At 31.2% G+C, this 24,035-nt stretch overlaps 2 protein-coding genes and 1 pseudogene across 4 annotated transcripts; 2 read left to right on the top strand and 1 right to left on the bottom strand.

Annotated features, from left to right (window-relative positions):
- The first annotated feature begins 6,160 nt into the window (after positions 1–6,160).
- LOC107890839 (T-complex protein 1 subunit delta) lies at positions 6,161–8,218 on the top strand. Its single transcript, XM_016815418.2, has one exon. It carries the CDS (start codon positions 6,342–6,344, stop codon positions 7,941–7,943), a length of 1,602 nt encoding a protein of 533 aa, XP_016670907.1. The 5' UTR covers positions 6,161–6,341; the 3' UTR covers positions 7,944–8,218.
- A 1,705-nt stretch (positions 8,219–9,923) lies between these two features.
- Positions 9,924–12,128, top strand: LOC107890840 (mitochondrial succinate-fumarate transporter 1-like; annotated as a pseudogene).
- Positions 12,129–14,089: 1,961 nt separating this feature from the next.
- On the bottom strand, positions 14,090–22,637 carry LOC107890841 (cyclin-dependent kinase D-3). 3 transcript variants are annotated; one of them, XM_041101063.1, is made up of 9 exons: positions 22,451–22,541; positions 21,996–22,275; positions 21,175–21,473; positions 20,985–21,093; positions 20,191–20,316; positions 17,953–18,188; positions 17,570–17,878; positions 14,549–14,694; positions 14,090–14,363 (listed from the first exon to the last, which is right to left on the bottom strand). In XM_041101063.1, exons 2-8 carry the CDS (start codon positions 22,089–22,091, stop codon positions 14,637–14,639), a joined length of 1,233 nt encoding a protein of 410 aa, XP_040956997.1. In that variant the 5' UTR covers positions 22,092–22,275; positions 22,451–22,541; the 3' UTR covers positions 14,090–14,363; positions 14,549–14,636. The 3 variants fall into 3 exon arrangements, with proteins under 3 accessions (XP_040956997.1, XP_016670909.2, XP_016670908.2); XM_016815420.2 differs by having other exon boundaries at positions 14,090–14,377; positions 21,996–22,637; XM_016815419.2 differs by having other exon boundaries at positions 21,996–22,637.
- Positions 22,638–24,035: the final 1,398 nt, after the last annotated feature.

Here is a 24,035-nt window from a genome sequence, read left to right as displayed (position 1 = left end):
ATGAACACCTTTTTATGTGTTTAATCCTTAAAAAAATTATACATTAATTTATATGACTTCTATAAACATTTTAATTTTAAAAGAATGACCCCGCAATCCAAATATATTGACTGCTCCTGCATATAGATAATACATGTTAAGTTTGGCATAAAATAAAAATTTGTAACTATTAATTTTATGTGAAAAACTTTCAACGATTAAATTAGATATATGTTAATATAGATAATATTTTAGATTGATATAATAGATATATTGAAATCATCTAAATTTTTACGTGTATAACAAGTACAAATATCTTAATAAATTTAATATTTAGATCGTTAAAATATTAATCGTATAAAAGGTTATGGATTTGTTAAAATCACTTAAGTTTTACACCGGTGTAACTGGATTATTTTTCTGTATATATAAATATATATACCACATGGATAATGTAACTTTCGGCTCCTTAACTTGGTAAGTAGATCCACAATGGCAATTGAACTTTTTTTTTATCCACTTTAACCCTTGAACTTGAAAATTTTTATTCATTTAAACCCATTTAATTAATGACCGTAAGAAATGGGATAATATAACTTTTGACCCTTAAACTTGACAAGTAGGTCCACATTAGCCCCTAAATTGACAAGTAGGTTCATTTTGGTACATGTATTTGGTTCACTTGAACTTGACAATCAAGTCTACTTTAATCACTGAACTTGAAAAAAAATTGATGATGTGGCGCTTTGAGTTTGAAAAAAAAACCTAGATGATGATGTGGTACAACATTAGAGTGTCACATTTCAATGTTTTAACAATCAAATCAATTGTTGAACAAGTTAGACCACCAGTTTTTAATTCAACCAGTTCGATTAGTTTGACTATCGAGCCACCAATAATTAAACAAATAATTCAAAATATAAAAAGTAAATATATAACTAGTTTTACTTGACTTTTTAGATTTATTGATTATTTATTTAATTATTGTTGGTTCGACGGTCGAATCGATGATATAACCTTTCAACCATTGGTTTGGCTATTTAAACATTAAACACGACACTCTAAGATTGTACCCCATCATCATTTACATTTTTATTTTTTAACTTTCAAGTGATGACATGTCATATATCAAACTTTCAGGTTTTTCAAGTTCAGGGATCAAAATGGACCTAGTTGTAAAGTTCAAGCACCAAAATGGACAATAAAAAGTACATGACCAAAGTGAACCTACTTGCTAAGTTCAGGGGCCAATGTGGACCTATTTGCCAAGTTCAAGGGGCGAAAATTACATTATATCTATTTTTTCACAACTGTTAATAGAATAGCTTAAATGAATAACGAAGCTCAAGTTAAGGGTCAAAGTGGACCAAAAAAAAGTTCAAGGGGCAAAAGTTATATTATCCCTATTTTTTTCAGGCTCATTAACAAAATGGGCTTAAAGGAATAAGAATTTTCAAGTTAATGAGTCAAGGTGGATAAAAGAAATTCATCGGTCAATGTGTACCTACTTACTAAGTTGAAGGATCAAAAGTTACATTATCCCTATATTATATTATTAGGTTTCGGCTAAATTAAGAAATAAATCATGTTTGTATTACAATTATTATAATTCCCACATTACATCATACACATATATATTAATTATATTACAATGTTTCTAAGTTTCTAATATGTTTAGACTATAAAATTTTGACACGCACAAGAAAAGAAAGTAAGCATTTGTGGAGAGGAAAATCCCAAAATATACCCCTCTACCTTTTAAATGTATTTTTTAATAGTGTTTTGGAAGTTATATTTTTATAATTAGTTTTTTCAATAACTTACAATTTCACATAATAGAGCATGTAAATTTTAAAACCATTTAAAATAAATCTTTTAAAATTTATCATTATTTTTTACAAATTAAATACACCATTAATTTTGAAATTGACATAATAATGTTACAATAACTTTTTTAGTTGTCGCAATATTTACATTTAATTTGTTGGAAAATCATGTTTGGAAAATGCAACGGAAAATAAATTTAGGGAAAAACTAAAGTTTTAAAAATAATTTTCAAAACATGAATTTGGTTGTAATATCTAAAGTAATAAACTCTTAATCAAAATTGTACATTTTCAATTCGTCTAGGACGAATGCTTCGACCGAATAATCTTTTCTGTTATCCACAAATTCACGTCTATCTAATGTGAGTTTGCTTCGAATTAAAAAAATTCATATAAATTACTAGTGGGGTAAGTTCACAATTTCTCTAAACTTTTAGATCAAGTTATAAATAAAAAAATATATCTCTAAAAATTTTCTAAAATAATTTCTTCAAAAAAATTTCCTCTCTTACAATTTTCTATTGAATTTAAGTGTATGTGAAATAATGACTCAATCCTCTTTTTATATAGGAAGAGTTTAAAGAGTTTAACTATGATTAAACTTAATCACTTTAATATTAATTTTAATCTAAATATTTATAAATATTAGATTAATTTTAATATTAAATAATATTAAATTAATAGAATATTTATCTACAATATAAACATTAAATTTAATTTAATATAAAATATTATTAAGATAATTATTAAATTAAATTAAATGTTAAATTTATTAAAATATTATTATTTTTGAAATAGTTAATTTGAAATTAAAGTTCTAGTATGAGTGTAATTCTTTCACTGCTCAACTACCAAATAACCATCGCCGCTGCAAACCATTTGCCGACCATTGGAATGCTGTTGTTGCAACTGCCAGCACCTCAAGCTGGTTCGGTTTCTGTCGATTCAATCTGGGCCAGTTATCGGTTGGACCATCGGGCTGATTTACATTCCAGGCCCGATTTGACCATTTTTTAGTCTTGGTTTCAATTTTGGGCTCCCAAGCTCAATTTACGACATCATGTCCAATTTTCAAGTTCAATTACCCATTTGACCAATTGTCTTGCTTTAAAATTAATTTCCAAAAATATCATATTAGTTTTAATTAAATTGATTAATTTAATTTTACTTGACTAAAATTAATTTTCTCAAAAATCACTTAGATTTTTCAATAAAATTCTTTAATCAAATTTTATAGTTGAATACTTTTTTAAGATCGCCCAATTTAATTTCACATCGAATAATTTGACTTGATTAAATTATTTTTAAATTCGTAGAATTTTTTCTGATTCAAATGCAATCCAATCAAGTTTTTATTGAGCTAGTGGATGGATAAATCGAAAATATACAACAAGGCTCCAGTAATTGCAATTATACCTAGAAGCATTGTTCTAATAATTCGTAATTACTTAATAACGGTGTTAGTCCACAATAAGTATCATAATTGAAAACTCCTTACAGTATACTCTTTACAAAAGCAATTCATCTAATTGTTTTGTCCAATGACCTCGCCATGTGTATGTCACCCTCGTATGATATTATTGATTCCTTCAAGTTAGATATGTTCACTCAATACATTCATATTTCATCTCATTGTCACCATCGTGTCTTCTTAATGATTAATATAATCACTATCAACAAATGATTGTGATAATTTGCTCTTTTGAGAACAATCAATCTAGGTCACATTCTATATTTATCAATTCACACAATGTCAATGAGAGGATATCATTAACTATTTAATTGATTTATGAATTGCACTGTTACTAATAAAGTCATGTTATACACAAGTCATGAACCCAACATATTGGTTATCAGCTTGTTCATCTTTAGAGTATAAGCCTCCACTTATATCAAAGCACACGAGTTCCATACGCATGGTCAATGGCTAACTCAGGATTTAGGTAAATTACACCATAAATGTCACAAGTGAATTAGTTCACAAACGAATTCAGAATTAATTCATCTTAGGTTCAGTCCAATGTATCATTTTGTCAATGAATACATCTATATCTCTACCCGTGGAATCAACTGCTCTAATAGCCAATACTAGTCATCTTCTCAAATGGAATTGTAGACGACATACTAATCATTCTCAATATTTGAATCAAATGCTCACTTTGATTATTTTACGGGACTACGGACTCGTTTACATTATCTATTGAAGTAAGTTGTCTTTCTCACAGTGCAAACTTTTTTACGGTGCCACTTATCATCAATTTGAACTTAGACAATCAATGAGCTAATATTTGCTAGTCATAATTTCGCTATACATGCAAAATACGAAAGACATGAATACAAAAGACATTACATAAAATGTGAAATTTATTTATTTATCGTTCAAATACATACAAATAATTACATAATTACTACAACATGGACACATTTTCTAACATAATTAACAATATTATTTCATTAATTAATAATAAAAATTAGTTTAAAAATAAAATATAAATAGAATTTTATGCAATCTACTACTATAATATATTTTAAAAATAATTTAAAATATTATTAAAGTTATATATTATTACGTTTTAATTTCATAACTAATGAAATTATATAAAATTTATGAAAAATTTTAAGAAATAACTAAATGTAAGGAAAATACATGGTATAATGCTAATAGAGTTTTTATATTTTACAAACAAGATCAAGAGGTTGACAAGTGTCCCATATAAGTATAGTAAAATATTAGAAAAATAAGAATTAGTATTTGGTATACTGATAGTGTATATTTTTTATTCCACAAGCAACATTAAAAATTGGCATTGTCTATTTTTTTAAAATAATTTTTTTAATATTTTACTAAGAAAACTTGTCAAGTTCCTAATCCTGCTTGTGAAATATAAAAACTTTACTAACAGTATATCAAACTCAAAAATAAATATTTAAAAAAGGAGACAAATGGTAATTTTTTTAGGCTGCTTGTAGAATAAGAAAATACACTATTAAAATATAAAATACTAATCCTTTAATTAATACATACAACTAAAATAACATAACATAATGTACGGAATGCATTTTAGGAAAATTTAATTTTGGACTAATTCTTTTGCCATGTGTCACCTGTAATGATCTTACATCTCAACATTTGTAGGTCTAGCTGTTCCAACCATCAACTTCGTACATATAATTTTATAGAAAATATTAGTTTTTATCCCACAAATTTATCGTGTATATAAATTATTTTGAATATATTATTAATAAAATAAATAGAATTTTAGTTAAAAGGAAGCATACATTAGAGTAATAGCAGTTTGACTACGAAATTTAAATATTTAAATTAATTTGGAAAATGATTATACTAATTAAACAGTAGTAATAAAAAGAATATTGTGTTTTTATTTTAAACATTTTTATATATAATGTTACTTGTTTTCTTAAACAATTTTCAATTCCACGGAATTAAGGACTATTAAATTGATATAAATTTAAGAATAAAAAACATGATATTATATTTCAACTTTTATCCTATTTTTTTGCCTGAAATTTTGCACTTATTAATGTAAATCATTTATAGGGTAAATTATTAAAATAATCAATTTTAGTTCTTTCAGATAATATTTTAGTCACTTATACTTGAAATATTACGTTTTAGTCAATTACGTTATCGTATTGTAATATTTTAGTCATTGAGCGTTAATTGTCATTAATTGTCGTTAATGATGTAACGATAAGCTAACATGGCACGTTAAATTATCATTTCAAACAAAAATTTTAGATTAAATTATACAATTATTCCCCATATTTTTTATTTTGATTTAATTTTTTCTTTTATGTTTTTTGAATTTTTTTCCCATTCTCTTCTCCTTCTCCCTCTGTTTTCCTCCATTCATTTTTTTTAACGTAGCTTTTTTATGTAGTAATCGGTGTGAGAGGAAGTCCGCCGCATGGAAAGTGATTTTATACGAACTTTAATATAATTACTTATATACTATATAGTATTCCAACTTTAAAAAAATATTTTTATTTTTAATTATTAAATTTGTGTTATTTATTAAATCACTTCAAAAATAAATAAAAAAGTTAACAGATGTTAATTTTTATATTTGTGAAAATTCATATGTATGTCATGTAGTAACTAATTAATTTTTAAAAATTAATATTTTTTAAAATTTTTATATTAAAAAATTTATTTAATTGTTAATATGATATTCATGTATATGTTATATCAATAAAAACAATTTTTTTATTATTTAAAAATAATTTCACAAATAATATAAATTTAAGAAATAGAAAAAACGAAAATTAAATGGAACATAAAAATATATATATTTTTTTGAAAGTTGGAGTGACAAGTAAATTAGTATGAAAATCTTGGGCAAGGCTTTGATTTGAATCATCGGTACAAAAAAGGCCCTTCACTTCAGGACACTTCCCCTCCCAGTTTTTAACATTTCCAGAACCCACTCTCTTCCTATATTTTTCCCTCGCGTATTTTCTAGGGTTTTCCACCGATCCACCCTATCATTTCCCAATCCAACGCTTCCTCTTGAAATGGCTGCCGTGACTGCAGCTCAGCCGCGCTCTTCCAAGACCGAGTCCTACGTGGACAACAAGCGCAAAGAAGACATCCGCCATGCCAACATCAACGCTGCCCGAGCTGTGGCTGACGCCGTCCGAACCAGCTTAGGTCCCAAAGGTATGGACAAAATGATCTCAACCGCCAACGGCGAAGTCATCATAACCAACGACGGCGCCACCATTTTAAACAAGATGGAAGTTCTACAACCCGCCGCTAAAATGCTCGTCGATCTCTCCAAATCTCAGGACTCTGCCGCCGGTGACGGCACCACTACTGTCGTCGTCATTGCTGGTGCCCTCCTTAAGCAATGCCTCACCCTTCTCTCCAACGGTATCCACCCCACTGTTATATCCGATTCTCTCCACAAGGCTTCGATTAAAGCCGTCGATGTCCTCACCGCCATGGCCGTCCCTCTCGAGCTCTCCGATCGCGAATCGTTGATCAAATCCGCCAGTACTTCGTTGAACAGCAAGGTTGTTAGCCAATACTCAACACTTCTTGCCCCGCTTGCCGTTGATTCCGTTCTCTCTGTCGTTGATCCAGCAAAGCCGGATATGGTTGATTTAAGAGACATCAAGATTGTGAAAAAGCTAGGGGGGACCGTGGACGATACGCAGTTGGTTAAAGGGCTGGTCTTCGATAAGAAAGCAAGCCATGCAGCTGGAGGACCGACCAGAATGGAGAATGCAAAAATTGCGGTAATTCAGTTTCAGATTTCCCCTCCTAAAACTGATATTGAACAGAGTATTGTAGTTTCTGATTATACTCAAATGGATAGGATATTGAAAGAGGAAAGGAATTATATTTTGGGTATGATTAAGAAGATTAAAGCCACTGGTTGTAATGTTTTGTTGATCCAAAAGAGTATTCTGAGAGATGCAGTCACGGATTTATCATTGCATTATTTGGCCAAGGCTAAGATTATGGTTGTTAAGGATGTTGAGAGGGAAGATATTGAGTTTATTACCAAGACTTTGAATTGTTTGCCTATTGCTAATATTGAGCACTTTCGAGTGGAGAAGCTGGGGCATGCAGATCTTGTTGAGGAGGTTTCACTCGGGGATGGAAAGATTGTTAAGGTTACTGGGATCAAGGATATGGGAAGAACCACAACTGTTTTAGTTAGGGGTTCGAATCAGTTGGTCCTCGACGAAGCTGAGAGGAGTTTACACGATGCCTTATGTGTGGTCAGGTGTTTAGTGAGTAAAAGGTTTTTGATTGCAGGTGGTGGTGCCCCGGAGATTGAATTGTCGAGGCAGTTTGGTGCTTGGTCTAAGGTGTTGCATGGGATGGAGGGGTATTGTGTTAGGTCTTTTGCTGAGGCACTTGAAGTTGTTCCTTATACGTTGGCTGAGAATGCGGGGTTGAACCCTATTGCTATTGTGACTGAGCTGAGGAATCGGCATGCTCAAGGGGAGATCAATGCTGGGATCAATGTGAGGAAGGGACAGATCACTAATATCTTGGAGGAGAATGTTGTGCAACCACTGCTTGTAAGCACAAGCGCAATTACACTGGCAACGGAGTGTGTGAGGATGATTTTGAAGATTGATGATATTGTTAATGTGAGGTAGTTTTCTGCATTGGATGATGAAATGTGGTATTGTTATCCAATTTAGTGCTTTTGTTTCAAATTTCTGAATTGGCTATTTACTGCCAAATATTTGCTTGCTTTGAAGATTGATGATGTTGCTAAATGTCAGGTAGTTTTCTGCATTAGACGATGAAATGTGTTCTTGTTATCTGATTTAGTGCTTTTGTTTCCTTATTGTTTTGACTATGTTTTAAACTTCTGAATTGGCTATTTGCTGCCAAATATTTGCTTGCTTTCAACAAGGTCTTTTTCTTAGGTTTTGTTTGTCTACTCTTCATATGTTTGATCGGAGTTCTTACCTTGAATGAGAATGGAGTGTTATCAAATTGATTTTGGTGCTTTCATTTTGCAATATGTTTTGATTAGAATGCGAGATGCCATGGGTTTATTTGTTTTAGTTGCAATGAATTGTGCTATTTGGAATAAGTAGAATGTAGACAAAGCCCAAATCAGGATTGTTTAGGCAAAAACCTTTTGGATCTTCAATCTACTGACGACATGTATGAATGGTGAAACCTAAAATATGTTAGTTTTTGTGTCGCGTCTCATTCTTCATTCTAGCACCTTGAACGTTTGCTGTTTGTGATATTTCCTTTTGATAAGGGGAAGGGGAGGGGGTCCAGGGATCGATCTGATGTCAATTAGAACTTCATTTAAACAGAAGTCTTTTGTCATGGACTTGGTTGACGTTAGTGATATTTTAAGTTATCTGATTCATCAATTTGTTATGCCTAGCTCTAGTTGTTAAAATTTCTGGCTTTTAGCAGTTTAGAAGCAATTCCAAGTACCAACAATAGCCTGTTCAGATGCTTTCATATGGACGGTACATTGACAAATGACTACAATTTAATTCCATTTGCGAATGTACCGTCCATAGAAATCCAAGGATGGAGGTGATTGTGATTAGAATGCATCTATTCTAGCTTAAACCTGAGTTAATCAAAATATAAGCTTTAAGTCACCATGTAAAATATATATAGTTAAAAACATTTATGTATTTTACTATTTTTAAATTCTAACAGTCATATTTTCGACCATCAATAGTTTTTGAAGTTACTTTAACATCTATATGTAGTTTAAATTTTTCACCAACCGTGTGGTGAGCCATTCTAGTGACAACTAAAACTCGGTTTATTGTGGGCTTGAGGCGGTTTTCTGCTTTTTGGCTGTACATGCTACATAGTTTCCTTCCATGTTCCAATATCATGCATTTATGATCGAAGTTGGCACTGATGGTTAATTAAAGCGTAAGGCAGAGCAAACCTCGAAAATTTTCTCAAAAACAAAACAGAATACTCGTATGAGATTCTTTTTAGTTTAACCGAAAAACGATTGTCGATTGGTGAATAAAATTGTTTATGACAATGAAGTCTAGACTGTGTTAGCAAGATTGAAGTTTTGAGTTCTTCAGTATACAATTTGTGAGTTCTGTTCAAGTTTTGTGTAAACGCATCAATGTTTTCTTTTAACAAGTAGCATGTTTAAAGAATTTAAATATAAGCATATATCTTTTTAATCGAGTCTGATATTTTTAGTTAAACGGGTTGATATAAATATACTTATGCTTATTTGAATTTGAACAATCATTTGCCTCGGGATGTTTTTAAAGAGTTTTTAAAGAATTTTTAAAATAATTTTAATAATTTCAGAAAAATATAATAACTTATAAAATTTAAATAACTTTTATAGTTATTTTAGAAAAATAAGTTTAGGATGAATATGAACATCGGTTTTTTTAATTAATAATTATTTTTTTGAGTTTTTTTTAATTTATAAATATTTGACAATTTGGCATATTATGTGTTGCTATATGATTACTTGGTTTGTCAAGTATCACTTCAAAGTATAAATAAATTAAATTTTTAATAGAAGGATAATATTATTCTAGAGATTAATTTAGATGACTTTTAAATAGAAAAAATAAAATATAATCAAAGTCTTAGTATAAAAATTTTCATTGTATTTTCATCTAATTTTATTTATTATTTAATTTCATGATATTTAAAATTGTCAATAGAGAGGTAAATTCTACTTAAGAACGAAATGCGATCCGACCATGTCACTTTTACCATGATATAGACAAGAACTTGTAGAAAGGAGAAGAGGGGCATGAGTGGTTGGAAGGATGTCTAATTTTGACCTGTGTGGCCAGTCTTTGAAGTTCTAAAGAAGTTGAAGTGAATATCACGTGCGCAGCCGCAGCTGCGTATCAATAAAATATTCAAACATTATTCCAAATGCGCATCTCTTCTCTTCTCTGCCACCAAACCAAACCATACCATACCATAATATCATCTGTGAAGGAAGAGAAACTACCCCCAACTTCCCTTCTCTTCTCTTCTTCCTTCTTCATTTTCCCCATTCCTTCCTAACTTCAATAGACTTCAAATCTCATGGTCATGGATGAATCTCAAACCAACCAAAACCCCAAGTCTGGATACAAGCAATCCATCCCTCCTTACATGAAAGCCATTTCTGGCTCCTTTGGTGGTGTAATGGAAGCCTGTTGTTTACAGCCGGTTGCAATTAGATGCCAAAGGCAATTAAAAGGGAATCATTCACTGCGGAGCCACCGTGTCCCGTACAGAAGGGGTACGGGCTCTTTGGAAAGGCATGACCCCCTTCGCCACGCATTTGACCTTCAAGTACGCGCTGCGGATGGGTTCCAATGCCGTCTTACAAAGCTCGTTTAAGGACTCCACCACTGGCTCCTTGAGTAACCAGGGCAGGGTTTTGGCTGGTTTTGGTGCCGGGGTTCGCGAGGCCCTGCTTATTGTCACCCCTTTTGAGGTTAGGCTCATTGTTTTGTCCTCTTTTTTTTGTTTACAGCCTTTTGCTTTATGGTTTTGGTTCCTTTTTTAGATCTTGAAAGTCGAGAATATGAACTCATATTCATGAATTAATGTTTTATAAAGAATGGGGAAGCTTTAACGTATTTTTTCCTCAAATCTTCTGATAGACTTGCACTTGGCATTTCCTCTTTGAGTTTGTTTTTGGATTTATAATTGATAATTGATCACTACATTTTATATTAAGTTTTGGCCATATAATGTTGACTAAGATGGATGATAACTGGTGGGGAGGCTGCTACCTCATCCTTTATTAAAGAGGTCGGGAGTTTTATAGGTAGCCGTTTATGTCTTTGGAGAGCACCCGCAGCTAACGATATGAACTCGTGTTGGACACATATCTGGATATATGTATGACAAGGTATCCTTGGAGGACCTTCCAAATACAAAGAAAAATTTAGAAGTAATTAAACATAACTGTATCAGACATCTACTATCTGATACTCACACTTGAGTTCAGGTAGCAAAGATGCGTCTTTCTTGCTTAGTTTCTCTGGTTTCCTTTTAGACAATGTGATTCCATAGGTGTATAATATTATGTGGAGATTAGGACAATGAAGCACTTTTTCAGCCTATATGTACTTAGAAGTTTGGTCTGGTTTATGATTGTGAAGGTGGTGAAAATTAGACTGCAGCAACAGAAAGGCTTAAGTCCAGAACTTTTCAAGTACAAAGGTCCCATACATAGTGCTCGAACAATCATCCATGAAGAAGGCATCTTCGGGCTTTGGGCAGGAGCTGCCCCAACCGTGATGCGTAACGGAACAAACCAAGCTGCAATGTTTACAGCCAAGAATGCTTTTGATGTGATATTGTGGAAGAAACATGAAGGTGATCAGAAAGTCCTCCAACCATGGCAGTCTATGATATCAGGGTTCCTTGCAGGAACAGCAGGCCCAGTATGTACCGGCCCCTTTGACGTTGTCAAAACTAGGCTGATGGCTCAGAGTGGAGACGGAGGAGAGTTGAAGTATAAGGGCATGATCCATGCTATCCAAACGATATATATGCCAAGGAAGGACTTCAAGCTTTGTGGAAAGGATTACTGCCTCGACTCATGCGGATACCGCCCGGTCAAGCCATAATGTGGGCTGTTGCTGACCAAATAATAGGTCTTTACGAGAGAAGATACATTTATAGTGCAGCATTATAAACTTGCATCATTTTTTGTATTCTTTTTGACCATTTGTTAAGCATCTTTCTTTTTGTTTTTTCTTGAATGCTAAATGGCAGGTCATGTTGATCTTGTAGTACTTTCTCTAATCATATTTGAGTAGTGGGAGAGAAATGAAAATTTTTATCAGCTCTATTCTTCATATTATGTTTAGTTAAATGAGTATTTGGGCTTCGAAAGATACCATTATTTACTAGCTGGTATTTCGTGACACAGTTTTCTATTAAAATGAGTGAAAACCCTGTGACACAGTATGTCCTTTTAAAAGAAGTTGTAAACAAATTATATCGAATTTTTGAAATTGTAAATAAATAAATACGATTGTTAAATTTATATTCTTTTCCTTATATATATAATATAACAAGGGACACAAATGAGTGACATATCTTTTTTTTAAATAAAAAATTAATTAGACAATTTAGTCATTTGATTTAACATAAATATTTATTTTTTAAAATTTTGATTTTAACATAAAAAATAAAAATTGTATTTTTAGGAAAGTGTAATTTCTCTATTCATTAGGTTCTATCATTATTTTCAAATAACTTATAACTTTGAAAATAATTATTATATATTTATATTGTCTTAAATATTTAATTAGATAATTGGAAATTTTAAAATTTAGGTAAATAATTAATCTATTTTAAAATTTTATTTTAAGATAAATTATTTAAAAAATTAATTATCACATTTTTAAAAGAGTTATATTTTTAAATTACAATCTTATCATTATTTTCCAATAACTGCAAAAATAATCATATATATTTATATTATCTTAAATAATATTATGCAAAAAGTAAATTTGAACAATCAAATGTTTAAAATAATCTATTAAAATAAAAAATTTAAGATTTAAAACCAAAGTTTTATTATCTATAAATAAATAATCAAATATATATTGTCTCTCCTTTTTTGTATGTAATTTCTATATATATTTTATTTAATTTTTCATTATCTATTAGATTATATATCTTTCAAAAAGATATTAAATTAAATCTTAACATTTATTATTTTTAAGTTTTAAAAATTCTAAATCTATTAAAATCATTGTTATCTCTTAAAATTATAATTCAATCTTTAGATTATAAGCTTTTTTTTTTAAAATTTAATTACCCGTCACTAATTCTATAAATACTATTTATAATGAAAACTTACGAGTTTTATTTTAAAGGATGTTCATTTTTGCCTACTTATTCCTTTATTCTTCAACCTTCCTTTTATTGAGTAATTTAACGTGAATTTTTTAATGTTTTAATATATTTAATTATATGTTTTTTATGGTTCATTCAAAGTAATTTTTACTAATATATATTTTTTATTTTTAATGTTATTTGTTCTTACTAGGAGATAAATTAAAAGAAAATTTAAAACATTCATTTGCAATGCAAGTTAATTTTTAAATATCGTTCTCATTATAATTACAAACTTTATCAATACTTTTATATAAATACCAACTATATAATTAGCTGGCTTCACTTTATTATTTATCGTGTTTTTTTTCAATATAAAGCTTTTATTTAATTTCTATGTTTCTCAAATTTTAAAATTTCAATCAAATAATAATTAACTAAAATATTTAACATTTTTATAAAAATTATTTAAAAATAATGAACTAAAATAACTTTATATTTATACATATCATAAAATGACATAATATATTTACCACAAATTTTTAAAAATAAAATTTAACTACCCCTTGTGGATGGTATAAGGATTAAAGTGTAGTTTAGATGGGCACTACATTTACTTATAGTTAATGTAAAAATAGCAGTGACGGTGAGATTAAATACTGTAACGATATTATAGCGTGAGACAAAAAAATAATTAAATACACCACATCGCACCCAACCGCCCATTCAAACCCTACTTAAGAGTAAAATTTGACCTATATTTATTTGATTCAATAAAATATCCACCTACAATAGTGAACCTCGTCGTTAATTCCTCAATCAAATGTTTGAAATTGAATCGTTTTTTTTAAAAACTATAAGTTTATGATCATTAAAAAATGACCAAAAAATAGAATTTGTTTGCTTGGTCAAAAAAATAAAAAATAAAAGAGGACAAATATAATGAAACAAAAAAAGTATTAAGAAAATGAAATATTAAATGTTTCTCCAATTTAATTTATAATTAAAAAAAGAAAAAAAAAACAGTTGCTTGATGTTAATAAAAAACAGATGCCTAAAGCAACTGCAATACAATATCCGTCTTCAGTCCTCAACTTCACTCGGAGAAATGTAAAAATAGAATAGAATTACCTTCAATATTGTGAAGTTAACACTAATAAATAACCCAAGATTTTAAACTAATAACCCCATGGCTTATCGCCTCCTGTTGCCACTGCCTTGCCACTCTTCACTCACACCAACTGAAACTGCAACCACCAAGCTGTTATAAGAACTCAGTCAAGAAAAAAATATTTTAAAAAAAAAACCTCTCCAGCTTCAATGGTAACTGTTTCTTGGCATGGAGGGCATTAACAACTAAGAAACCTGAGTTTAGGTATAGAGAAAATGGAAAAGGAGACTGGCCAGAGTGATCGTGTCAACAAAAGCTTACCATATAGTTAGCTCATACATATCCGGGCTGCCCAAACACATCACCACAAAAGATTCTTGGACAGGATACAAATACGTATGTATATTTCTTAATCATTGTGTTGGAATTCAAGATCAAGTTTCCTCTTCAGATGAGATCTGTCAGCACTGCATATCAACAGTTCAACAATCAAGTCTGTATTTTATTTTTTAGGGGTGCAAAGACCTCTAATTGTGTCTTAAACATAATACTAAGTTAAGTGGCAATGACAAAAAACCCTACCCATCATGACTTAAAATTCAACAATCACCTATAACAAGAAGATGCTAATCACAAGCACAACAATAACAATCACCTGTAGAATAGGTATTTTTTAGGTAATGTTTTTCACTATGAAGCTTTATTATCTTATATAATTTTAAATGCTCATCTGGAATCTTGAATTTCTGCCAAATGTCAGAAATGATCATAACTTGGAACCCAAGTATTGTAAGGCCAATAGGTAAACAAAATGCAGAGTAGATTTCCAAAAAGCAAAATGGTGGACATTCTATGTTTGGTTCATTCTAATTAGGGCTTACAAGGAAATTCTGGTAAATAAATGGTTCAACAGATCTACCATGTTAAATGAAGAGGCTCTAAATAAACTCCCCATTCTTGATCCCTTTTTTCTTGCACACCTTCCTTTACCCCCAACCCATTAAAGTACAAACTTCCAACTAGAAAAGTACACTTGGCCAGCTCAATGGGGGACATGTACAATTCATAATCTAGTAAGGAAATATGCATGACATGTTACACCCAGAAAAAAGAAAAAGAAAAAAAAAACCCTTCTACACCGGTAACAAGAGAAAAAAAAGTAAATGAAACAAAAATTAGGCAGACAAAAACCATATGAAGATAACAGGCAAACAGAGCAAACTGACAAAGTAGAAGGCCAACTCCCATGATGCACAAACTAAGCTAATCCAACATATCCTGAAGCATAATTCTAAATTTTCTTCATTGTACACAACATGAAATGAATACAGAAATTTAAAGATACATGCATAAGATTTTTCTATAGAGATTTTTTCTTTCTTATGAAAACAGAAGAGACACCTATATGCAACCGTGCAACCGTGTAATTTATAAATTACTTTATAATTAACCCAATTACTATGGGAAAGATTTACCAGAGATATCAAAACAATTTAAGCCAATATTTACAAGGACTAATGCTCTTTACTGAGCTTCACAACCTACATCAATCCTTGTAGTAATCAGTGAGTGAGCAAAGCAAATCAACAATGATTCATAATACAATAAACACCATATGGTAAAATACAATATATAAGATGCTACACGGATATTCTTCAAAACTTACTTGGCAAAAGAGGGATTTGCTAATAAGTTATTCAATTTCCTAATTCATGCCTTTTCTTTATTACATGGACAATTTCTCAAAGTCAGACTTCACAAAGGTTGTTAGAAATATTCTAAAATCTCATTTAATGCACTTAATTACAATCTTGTTGTTTACCTAACTTATGATTTATATGTTAAGGTTAACACTATATATAACATTTTTAGAAGCATCTGCTAGATATGCAGTAAAAGGTTCAGATTTCATTTAGAAAATTTTTATCACGTAGCATGACTATCTAATCTAATATAAATGCATTGCTTACATCAGCTTACTGCAACATCTAGAAAAAAAATTTAAGTACAGGAAGACTATTGGTTGATATTTTTTGCAAGAATTCTTGGATAAAAACAAATACTTGTATAATTGGAATTTATGCTATAAATGAACCGAGCTTGAATGACCAAACTTCTATTAGTGTTTCTATATTTACTTTTAAGCTTGTTCATGTTCCGTTCGTGTTTTAAAAATTCCAAAATTGTAAATGAACTTGTTCATGAACATTAAATGGATATGTTCATGAACAAATAATCAAAGCTTATTTGCAAACAATTAAAAACATGTTCCCGAGGTCAATTTAAATAAACCCGAAGAGTTCCAATCCGATAGGACTCAATAGGGGTGAACTTTTTCTTTTTAATTTTTTGAAACTCAGGTTTGGACCAGGGCAGGTTTTTAATTTTACTTTTCAAAGGTTGGATCGGAGCCGGGTTTTGATCAAACCCGCACTGACCCTCCCTGAAAACTTTACCAAAATACCCTCTTTAATTTATATATTTTAATTAGAAATTTTAAGCTGCTAGAAGATTTTATAACATTGTAACTATTTTTTGTATATTTTAGTTGGATATTTTTAATTTTTGTAAGATGTATTTTATTAATCTTGTAAAAATTAAGATAATACAAAAATTTATTTAATATTTTGGGTCAGGTCTGGTGGTTGCCAGGGAATTTTGATCTTTTTGGGGTTGGGTTTGGGTATTGAACATTTAAATGATATTGTGTTTGGGGTGGGAGGGAACGGCGAACAACATATAATCTAGCAGCACGCAAAAAGGCTAACCCACCCTCAAAAGTATGGCCAAAAATCCACCCCCTCTTAAAGCCTACTACATTTTCTCCACAAAAGAAAAGAATAAGAAATCTTCCAAGCTCGCAATTGACATGCACCCACCTCACAACTCAAAGAATATCCGAGCATTGCTTATCAAGGGCAACTTAAAAGAAGATAAATCTATTAGGCTCTATCGAGAGAGAGAGAGAGAGAGAGAGAATCTAATTGGAGAAAATTCTCTTATGAAATTTGAAATGATGAACCTATGAGGAATTTTCTCCAACTTTGCAGACTTGCTTAAGAACGAGGAATTTGAAATCAGAAGGATAACCCTAGATGAAGGCTTAACAGAAAAGGCTTGATATAGTTTAATTAACCTATTTGGATAGGCCAAGCCATATTAATATTATGTCCAACTTTATCCAAAAACTACTCCATTTAAAATTATTGATACAAGGTTCAAAAATTCCATTTTTAAGTCGAACTATGTGTTGCACATTTGAATCAATTCCCATGCTTTTGAGGAAATTATGAATGAAAAAAAAACCATTATGACATTACCGTAAAATAGCTATTGCCTCACCTGTTAATTGTCGGTCTACTGAGAGGTTTCGACCCAAAGATTGAAAAATCTACTGACATTGGCACCTGGTCACTCTTTCCTGCATGGTCACCAACTGCCAGTCTTGCTTCACCAACATGGTCATCAATCTTCTCCAATAGGTTGGAATTACCTTCAAATCTGTCACGATCTGGCATTACTCTCCTAGATTTTCGTGGGGGAGAAAGCACAGTGGGACCTTCCTGGGGATTAAAATCTGACGGACGAGATTTAGGGGTAGGCCTAGGGAGCTTAGCTGGATCTGTAGGTAGAGGAGCAGATGAAAAATACCTGAACAAAAGAACAAACATTAGAAAAGAACCATACATTCTCTTTATATTTCCAATTAAAACATTCCCTGATACCTGTGCTCTAATGCTTGCTGCACCGTAATCCTAGCTTTTGGGTCATAAGTAAACATCTTTGATAAAAGATCTAAAGCATCATCACTGGCCATTGGAAACAATGAACGCAAAGGTGGTGCAGGAACATATTGGTATTCTACATAATCAGGCAGGTATACCATATCTGGCCACTGAGAGGGCGTTGGTGTCCCAAAAGCTGCAAAGATCTTTCCTAACTGATCGATGTCACTTGTACCCTATTAAATGTAAGATGTTGAACCACAGAAAATTGAGAAAATATACCGGGAATGGAACTTCAAATCGGCAAGCATTGGTACATAATAATAAAGGAAAACCGAAAAGAAGAAACCACATATGAGCTTGTCAAAATTTATGTCACCCGGATTCTGAGATGATTTTCAAATATGGGTATGTGAAGCAGGAGCTTTACTGTTACGTTAAGAATGGCTAGGATTATTAGATATCTTTAGGGTTTAAATCTAGGGCTAAGAGTATTAGTTATCTTTTTTAAATAAAGGGTTCGCATTAAAACCTTATTTGAAAGAGAGCCTAATAAGCTGTAGAATATTTACAGCCACAACATTCTTATTATTTTCTTCGAATTAATGGAGAGAAACTAGAAGACATTTTTATGTTTTCTAGAGTTCCAACTTCTTACTCGTTTGTTCAGCATAATTCTATTGATTTACTATTATTCCCCCTAAACCACATCAGTGTATGTTTGATATGTATATGCTGAATTTCTTCCAAGTTTTTCCATATATTTGGATGGTCATACCCCAATACCCACCTCTAAATGTGTGTTGGACACAGGTACTTCGGAGAAAATGAAGAGTATAAGTATCATAGGTCAAATGAATACCAAAAAGACATTTTAACATGTTATAATGACAATAATGACAACTAGTCAGCAAAACCCAATGTAATAATCCATAGTAACACCGAAACTACAATTTACATATTGCTTATAACGCAATCAAACAAAAGGTTCTAGTCTAACACTTAACATTGAAAAGGGGAAGCAGCATCTCTAAAGTAGGGTTGACCTGAAAACAGAGAAAATGAGAAACCAATTCAAGCCACAGTGTTCAGTTTGGTTTCAGTTCAGTTTTTATAGGATTTGATGTAATAATGAATATTTTTGGTTCATTAATAGAAAACCATAATTATTCGAACTGAACCAAATTTTATTTTTATTTAATTTTAATTAGTGTTTAGTTTTTATACTATTAAAATAAATATTACATTTCTAAATTAGTAAAAGATATAAAATATATTTTTTAAATTTTAAAAAACCGAAAAACCAAACAGATGGAATTTAGTTCAAGTTGGTTCAGGTCAATCAGGTTACATATTGTATTCAGTTCAGCTTTAGTTTGATTTTTAACATTATCTGTTTTTTTTTTTTTCCAAAACCAAAATGAATCAAACTGTTATCATCCACACCTCTAACATGAACTAAAGATAAGACCAATCAGAATATATATATAAGGTATCAGAACAATGAATACAACAAAATTTCTGATGGATATCCAAACAAGCTAGGAAAGAAATATCACATTGATGCACTGTGCAAGACCAAGGATTTTGGCTACATAAAACTAAAACCAAATGCTTATCAAGCATAGCCAAGCTACCTACAATCAGTGTTAAAATGGCTTCAATTAAGCATAAGCAGTCTTTAATTTGGTAAAGCAAGTAAACAAGGTTCAGTTTAAACACGCATTAAACGCAATGATTCACATTTTTGACAAATTTGAAACATATCATTGCCATCCTTAAACAGCCTGCAATACTTTTTATCTGCTGGAGACATGCATGTCATTAGAGCATTGCACCAGCAGCCAATTCTGATCTGATCTTCATTTGAATAATACCATGAATAAGCCTAAGAAACCGAACAAATGAATATTCCCTAGGGAACTAAAAAGAAGATCAAGTCACCCACAGTTGAACAAAAACCAGATAAAAGAACAAGTTACAAATGGCCATATAGCAATAACTCGTTATGATTATAACTTGATGATGGTGACGATGTTTTTAGCAAGGCCACGTGATAAAAGAAGAAAACTGAAAAATGAGATTCAATCATCACATATCATCATTTAATTATATATATAAAAGACTGCTATAACCAGCAGGAATATATAAATAAGGTAATCTATAACTTGACATCATGCAAATATCAAAACAAGAAAAACCTAACACCAGAGAACTTTGACTATACAAAAGGTTTACCTGCAGAAATGGTCGACGGAGGAGAAGTTCAGCAAATATACAGGCAGCTGCCCAAACATCCACACCAGCACCATATTGCTTGGTACCAAAAAGTAACTCAGGAGCTCTGTACCATCGAGCAAAGACCTATTTATAGTTCCATGGACTTACAAGTAAGTTAAATCCAAATCAATAACTTTTCAAGAAGAGGTCACTAATGTGTAAATAAATAAATAGATAAGCAGGTTTCTACATCAAAAAGTATGCAATACCAAGAAAAGAACAAAAAAAGATGGGACAAATACCCTTGCTGATCTTATTGGTCTCTCTCCACAAAACTAGCTATATTTGCATTTTTTGTTTTAAAATACTATGATAACGACATCAATGACAAAAGCTAAGGGTCCAACGAAATAATGGATATAACACAAGATATCAATGATATTTACTACAAAACAACATGCGTGTTGTGTACATAACCTAGTTCCAACATAACTAATTAAGCCATAATGTAGAAAGCAAGAAGTTAAAACTGAAAACAAGAACAAATATAAACCCAGTTTCTAAACTTTTCCCATAGAAACATAGTGATTGCAGAAAACAAGAGAGCTGTGGTTGTGAGGACTTTCTTTGAAAGGTCAAGAAGTTAGCACTGCCACAAAGTAAGTTTATTCCTAAAAGAAAGTACTAATCCAAGATACAACAGAAATTTTATAAAATTATGGAGAGAAAAAAGAAGATGCTATAGCTATTCAGAGCACCAATTAGTCAGTACTGATAAAATTGAAAACACCACTTAGCAGCTATAAGCTTACCTGGTGAGTAAACTTACGATCTGGGCTGCCAAATATGCGTGCTAAACCAAAATCTGCAAGTTTAAGTTGTCCATTGGATCCTATTAGCAAATTATTCGGCTTCATATCCCTGTAAAGCAAAATAACAAATAAAACAATTTATGAAGCAGCAAACATACAAAACTAGGCTAAGAGCAAACCGAAACAAGACCTGTGTAAAACCCATTTCTTGTGGCAAAAAGCAAGCCCTTTCAAAGTCATCTGAATGTAGGATTTGATATCAGCTGGTGAGAGGAATATATTACGATCTCGAATAACAGCTTCAAGGTCAGTCTCCATGAACTCGAACACAAGATGCAAATTACCCTTGTGTGGGAATGCATCTATTAAAGCAATTATATTTGGATCTTTAAGCTCCTTAAGCAGTTTAATTTCTCTGAGTGCAGTAAAATTCACCCCTTCCTTTTGCTTCCCCAGCCGAATTTTCTTAATTGCAACAGTCTGTCCCGTCTGCAATGGACCAAACAAGCAAACAATTGCAGTTATAACAGTTGAATAAACAATTTAGCCAGCCAAAAATTCTAGAAAACAGTTTTGTATTGAACAGTTATGAAAATTAAAGAGAACTGCAACTAGCTTCATGTAACTGGAGTTGCTTGTTCCACTTTCAGAAAATGGCATTTGGCTTAAAAAGTGAAAGGGGGTGCAGACTGCAGAGGCGAAATAGCAAAATCTCCATCTGAAGTAATCCTATAATTCTTTTCCAGACACTTAACTCAGTTAAGTGACAAAATTTTTAGTAACCAAAAGTTGATAGCACAGGAACTAAATTATTTGATCCTCGAGTGACAAAATTTTTAGTAACACAAAGTTGATAGCAAATGAACTAAATTATTTGATCCTTACAATTTACCTTAGAGAGAAAAAGGATAATTACGCATTCCAACTAATTTTTCTATTTCTGTATTCAATTTTAAAAGCTATTAAAAAAAGAAAGAAAGAACAAGATTTAGGATTAGGGTTTAGGGTTACCTTAGTATCAATGGCTTTGTAGACAACACCGTAAGTACCTTCACCAAGAATCTCGCGCTTCAAATACCTATCCGCCACTTTCTTCGACGGATCCATTTCTTTCTTCTTCTCTTTTTTCTCTTTTCTTTACGTGTTAGTTTAAAATTCTTTAATTTATCAGAATTTTTACAACGCTTTACTTTTATTTTTCTCCAAATTTTCCATCACAACTTAACTCCAAATTCCAAACCCAAAAGAAAAGGGGGGGAAAGCAGAAAGTAAGTTTTTCGAGCTCTCAGCTCTGGATGATAAAAGAGAAAAAAAAAGACGGAAATAATGGAAAATCAGGCAAAGTATGAGAAACCAAAAAATAAAAAGCAGGAAAATTTTGAAATTAGACAAGAGATTAAGCAAACATCAATTTGATTGAAATACTAAAAAAAGAAGAAAAGAAACATAATCTTGTATGAAGGTACCATAATGGGGAAGAAAAAAAAAACAGTGGCCAGCCTCCATTTCAGTAGCCAAAGAAGAGCGTATTGATATAGGGGAATTAATCTTTAGACCTGACTACTTTTTGGCACCAACGACATAGAATAAATTAAATATGGTAAAATTATTTTTTCTTTAAATAAATCTCAATATGTTATGAATTTATTAGAATTTGTAAAGCTTATATGACAGAACATTTAGTTTAAATAATTTGATGTGTTGAATTAGTTATATTAAATATGTTGAAATTTGTTACTAATTTGCAAAAGGAAATCATATAATTTAAATTTATAAATACAAATACGTATGTAGTAAAGTTTTCTTTGGAAAAATAAGTTTTTTTTCCCTTTCGCATTTATATTTTTCATATATGAGTTTGAGAAAATTTTAGTGAAGTAATTGAGTTGCTGAATTATTTAATAGATTTGTCGAGTTTGTAAAGGGCAGAGGTGAAGCCGACACTTGAAGATTGAGAAATATAACTTTGTATGCTGGAGAGGTTGGATAAATATTGAGGCAAGTTCATGAGAAAATAGTTTGAAAGTTGAGATGATGGAACAAGATAAAAGATTGTTTAGAGATGATGGAATAATGTAGTGTATGAGTAACGAGTAAGTGGAATAGAAATAGCAAAGGTGGGAGGCAGAAAATTGTATACACACACCTTGTCACTAGAGCAAGTATAGTACTTTTTTTTTCCTTGAGCACTGTTATCTTCTTATAGTTATTATATTTTAAATATTCTGCAATCTTCATCTATCTTTTTTGGGAGAAATTTTTGAAGTGCCAGTCATCAAGTAGTTGACGGGTCTACCAATAACCGAATATATTGTCCCTCAGTGAGGGTTTTATCTCTCATACTCTATTAAAAGCTAGCGTATCGTAAACACATGCTTTGGGACTTGGTTCAATAACTCAAGAGCTCCTCAATTGGTAAACCTGCAAGACTTGAGTGGGAGATGTCAATACAAAGCGTGTGAATAATTATGGAGCTCACTTGTGTGCAGTGGAGAGACTCAAATCACCAACCTAAGGCATATAGGCCATTTACTTGTCGAGTCATTCAATACATATACTAATATCTTTCCATTAAGTCTTGTAAATCCAACAATCGAGGCACTCCCAGTTCTGTGAACTAAGTCCATCGAGCATGTTCTCATGACATGCTGACTCTCAACAGAGTACAATAGATAAAAGCCCCACTTAAAAACAATACATTTAATTGTTGGGGAATCGACTGATTGTCTAATAAACGACACTTCAAATTTTCTTTTTGAAAAAATCGACCCTCCTCAATATACTTAAATAAAATTATAACAGTGTAAGCACAAAATATAATATGAATACAATTAGAATATATATTTATTTAAATTAAATCATTATAATATAATAGATGACACAACATGTTACATAACCAATCACAAATCATTCTCTAAATTCAATCATTACGACAAACAACACCAAACATGAATGAGACAAAAAAAAATGACACAGTATGCATGTATGAACATGTTAATATATAATTAATTATTAGCATAATATATATAAATTATAGATACAAAAATAACA

The sequence above is a fragment of the Gossypium hirsutum genome, chromosome D09 (assembly GCF_007990345.1).
Source record: "Gossypium hirsutum isolate 1008001.06 chromosome D09, Gossypium_hirsutum_v2.1, whole genome shotgun sequence".
NCBI classification, from domain to species: domain Eukaryota; kingdom Viridiplantae; phylum Streptophyta; class Magnoliopsida; order Malvales; family Malvaceae; genus Gossypium; species Gossypium hirsutum.
Note: the sequence above shows the minus strand (reverse complement) of the source record. Positions and strands in the feature narration are given on the sequence as shown.

Excerpts from the sequence above, each read along its gene's own strand:
- LOC107890839 (XM_016815418.2), top strand. The coding sequence starts at position 6,342 with ATGGCTGCCGTGACTGCAGCTCAGCCGCGCTCTTCCAAGACCGAGTCC.
- LOC107890841 (XM_016815420.2), bottom strand. The coding sequence starts at position 22,091 with ATGGATCCGTCGAAGAAAGTGGCGGATAGGTATTTGAAGCGCGAGATT. Across the intron at positions 21,094-21,174 it reads AAGAAATGGGTTTTACACAG|GGATATGAAGCCGAATAATT; the intron begins GTCTTGTTTCGG and ends TTTGCTTTACAG. Across the intron at positions 14,695-17,569 it reads AGTAGACCGACAATTAACAG|TGCTGACAGATCTCATCTGA; the intron begins GTGAGGCAATAG and ends GTTGATATGCAG.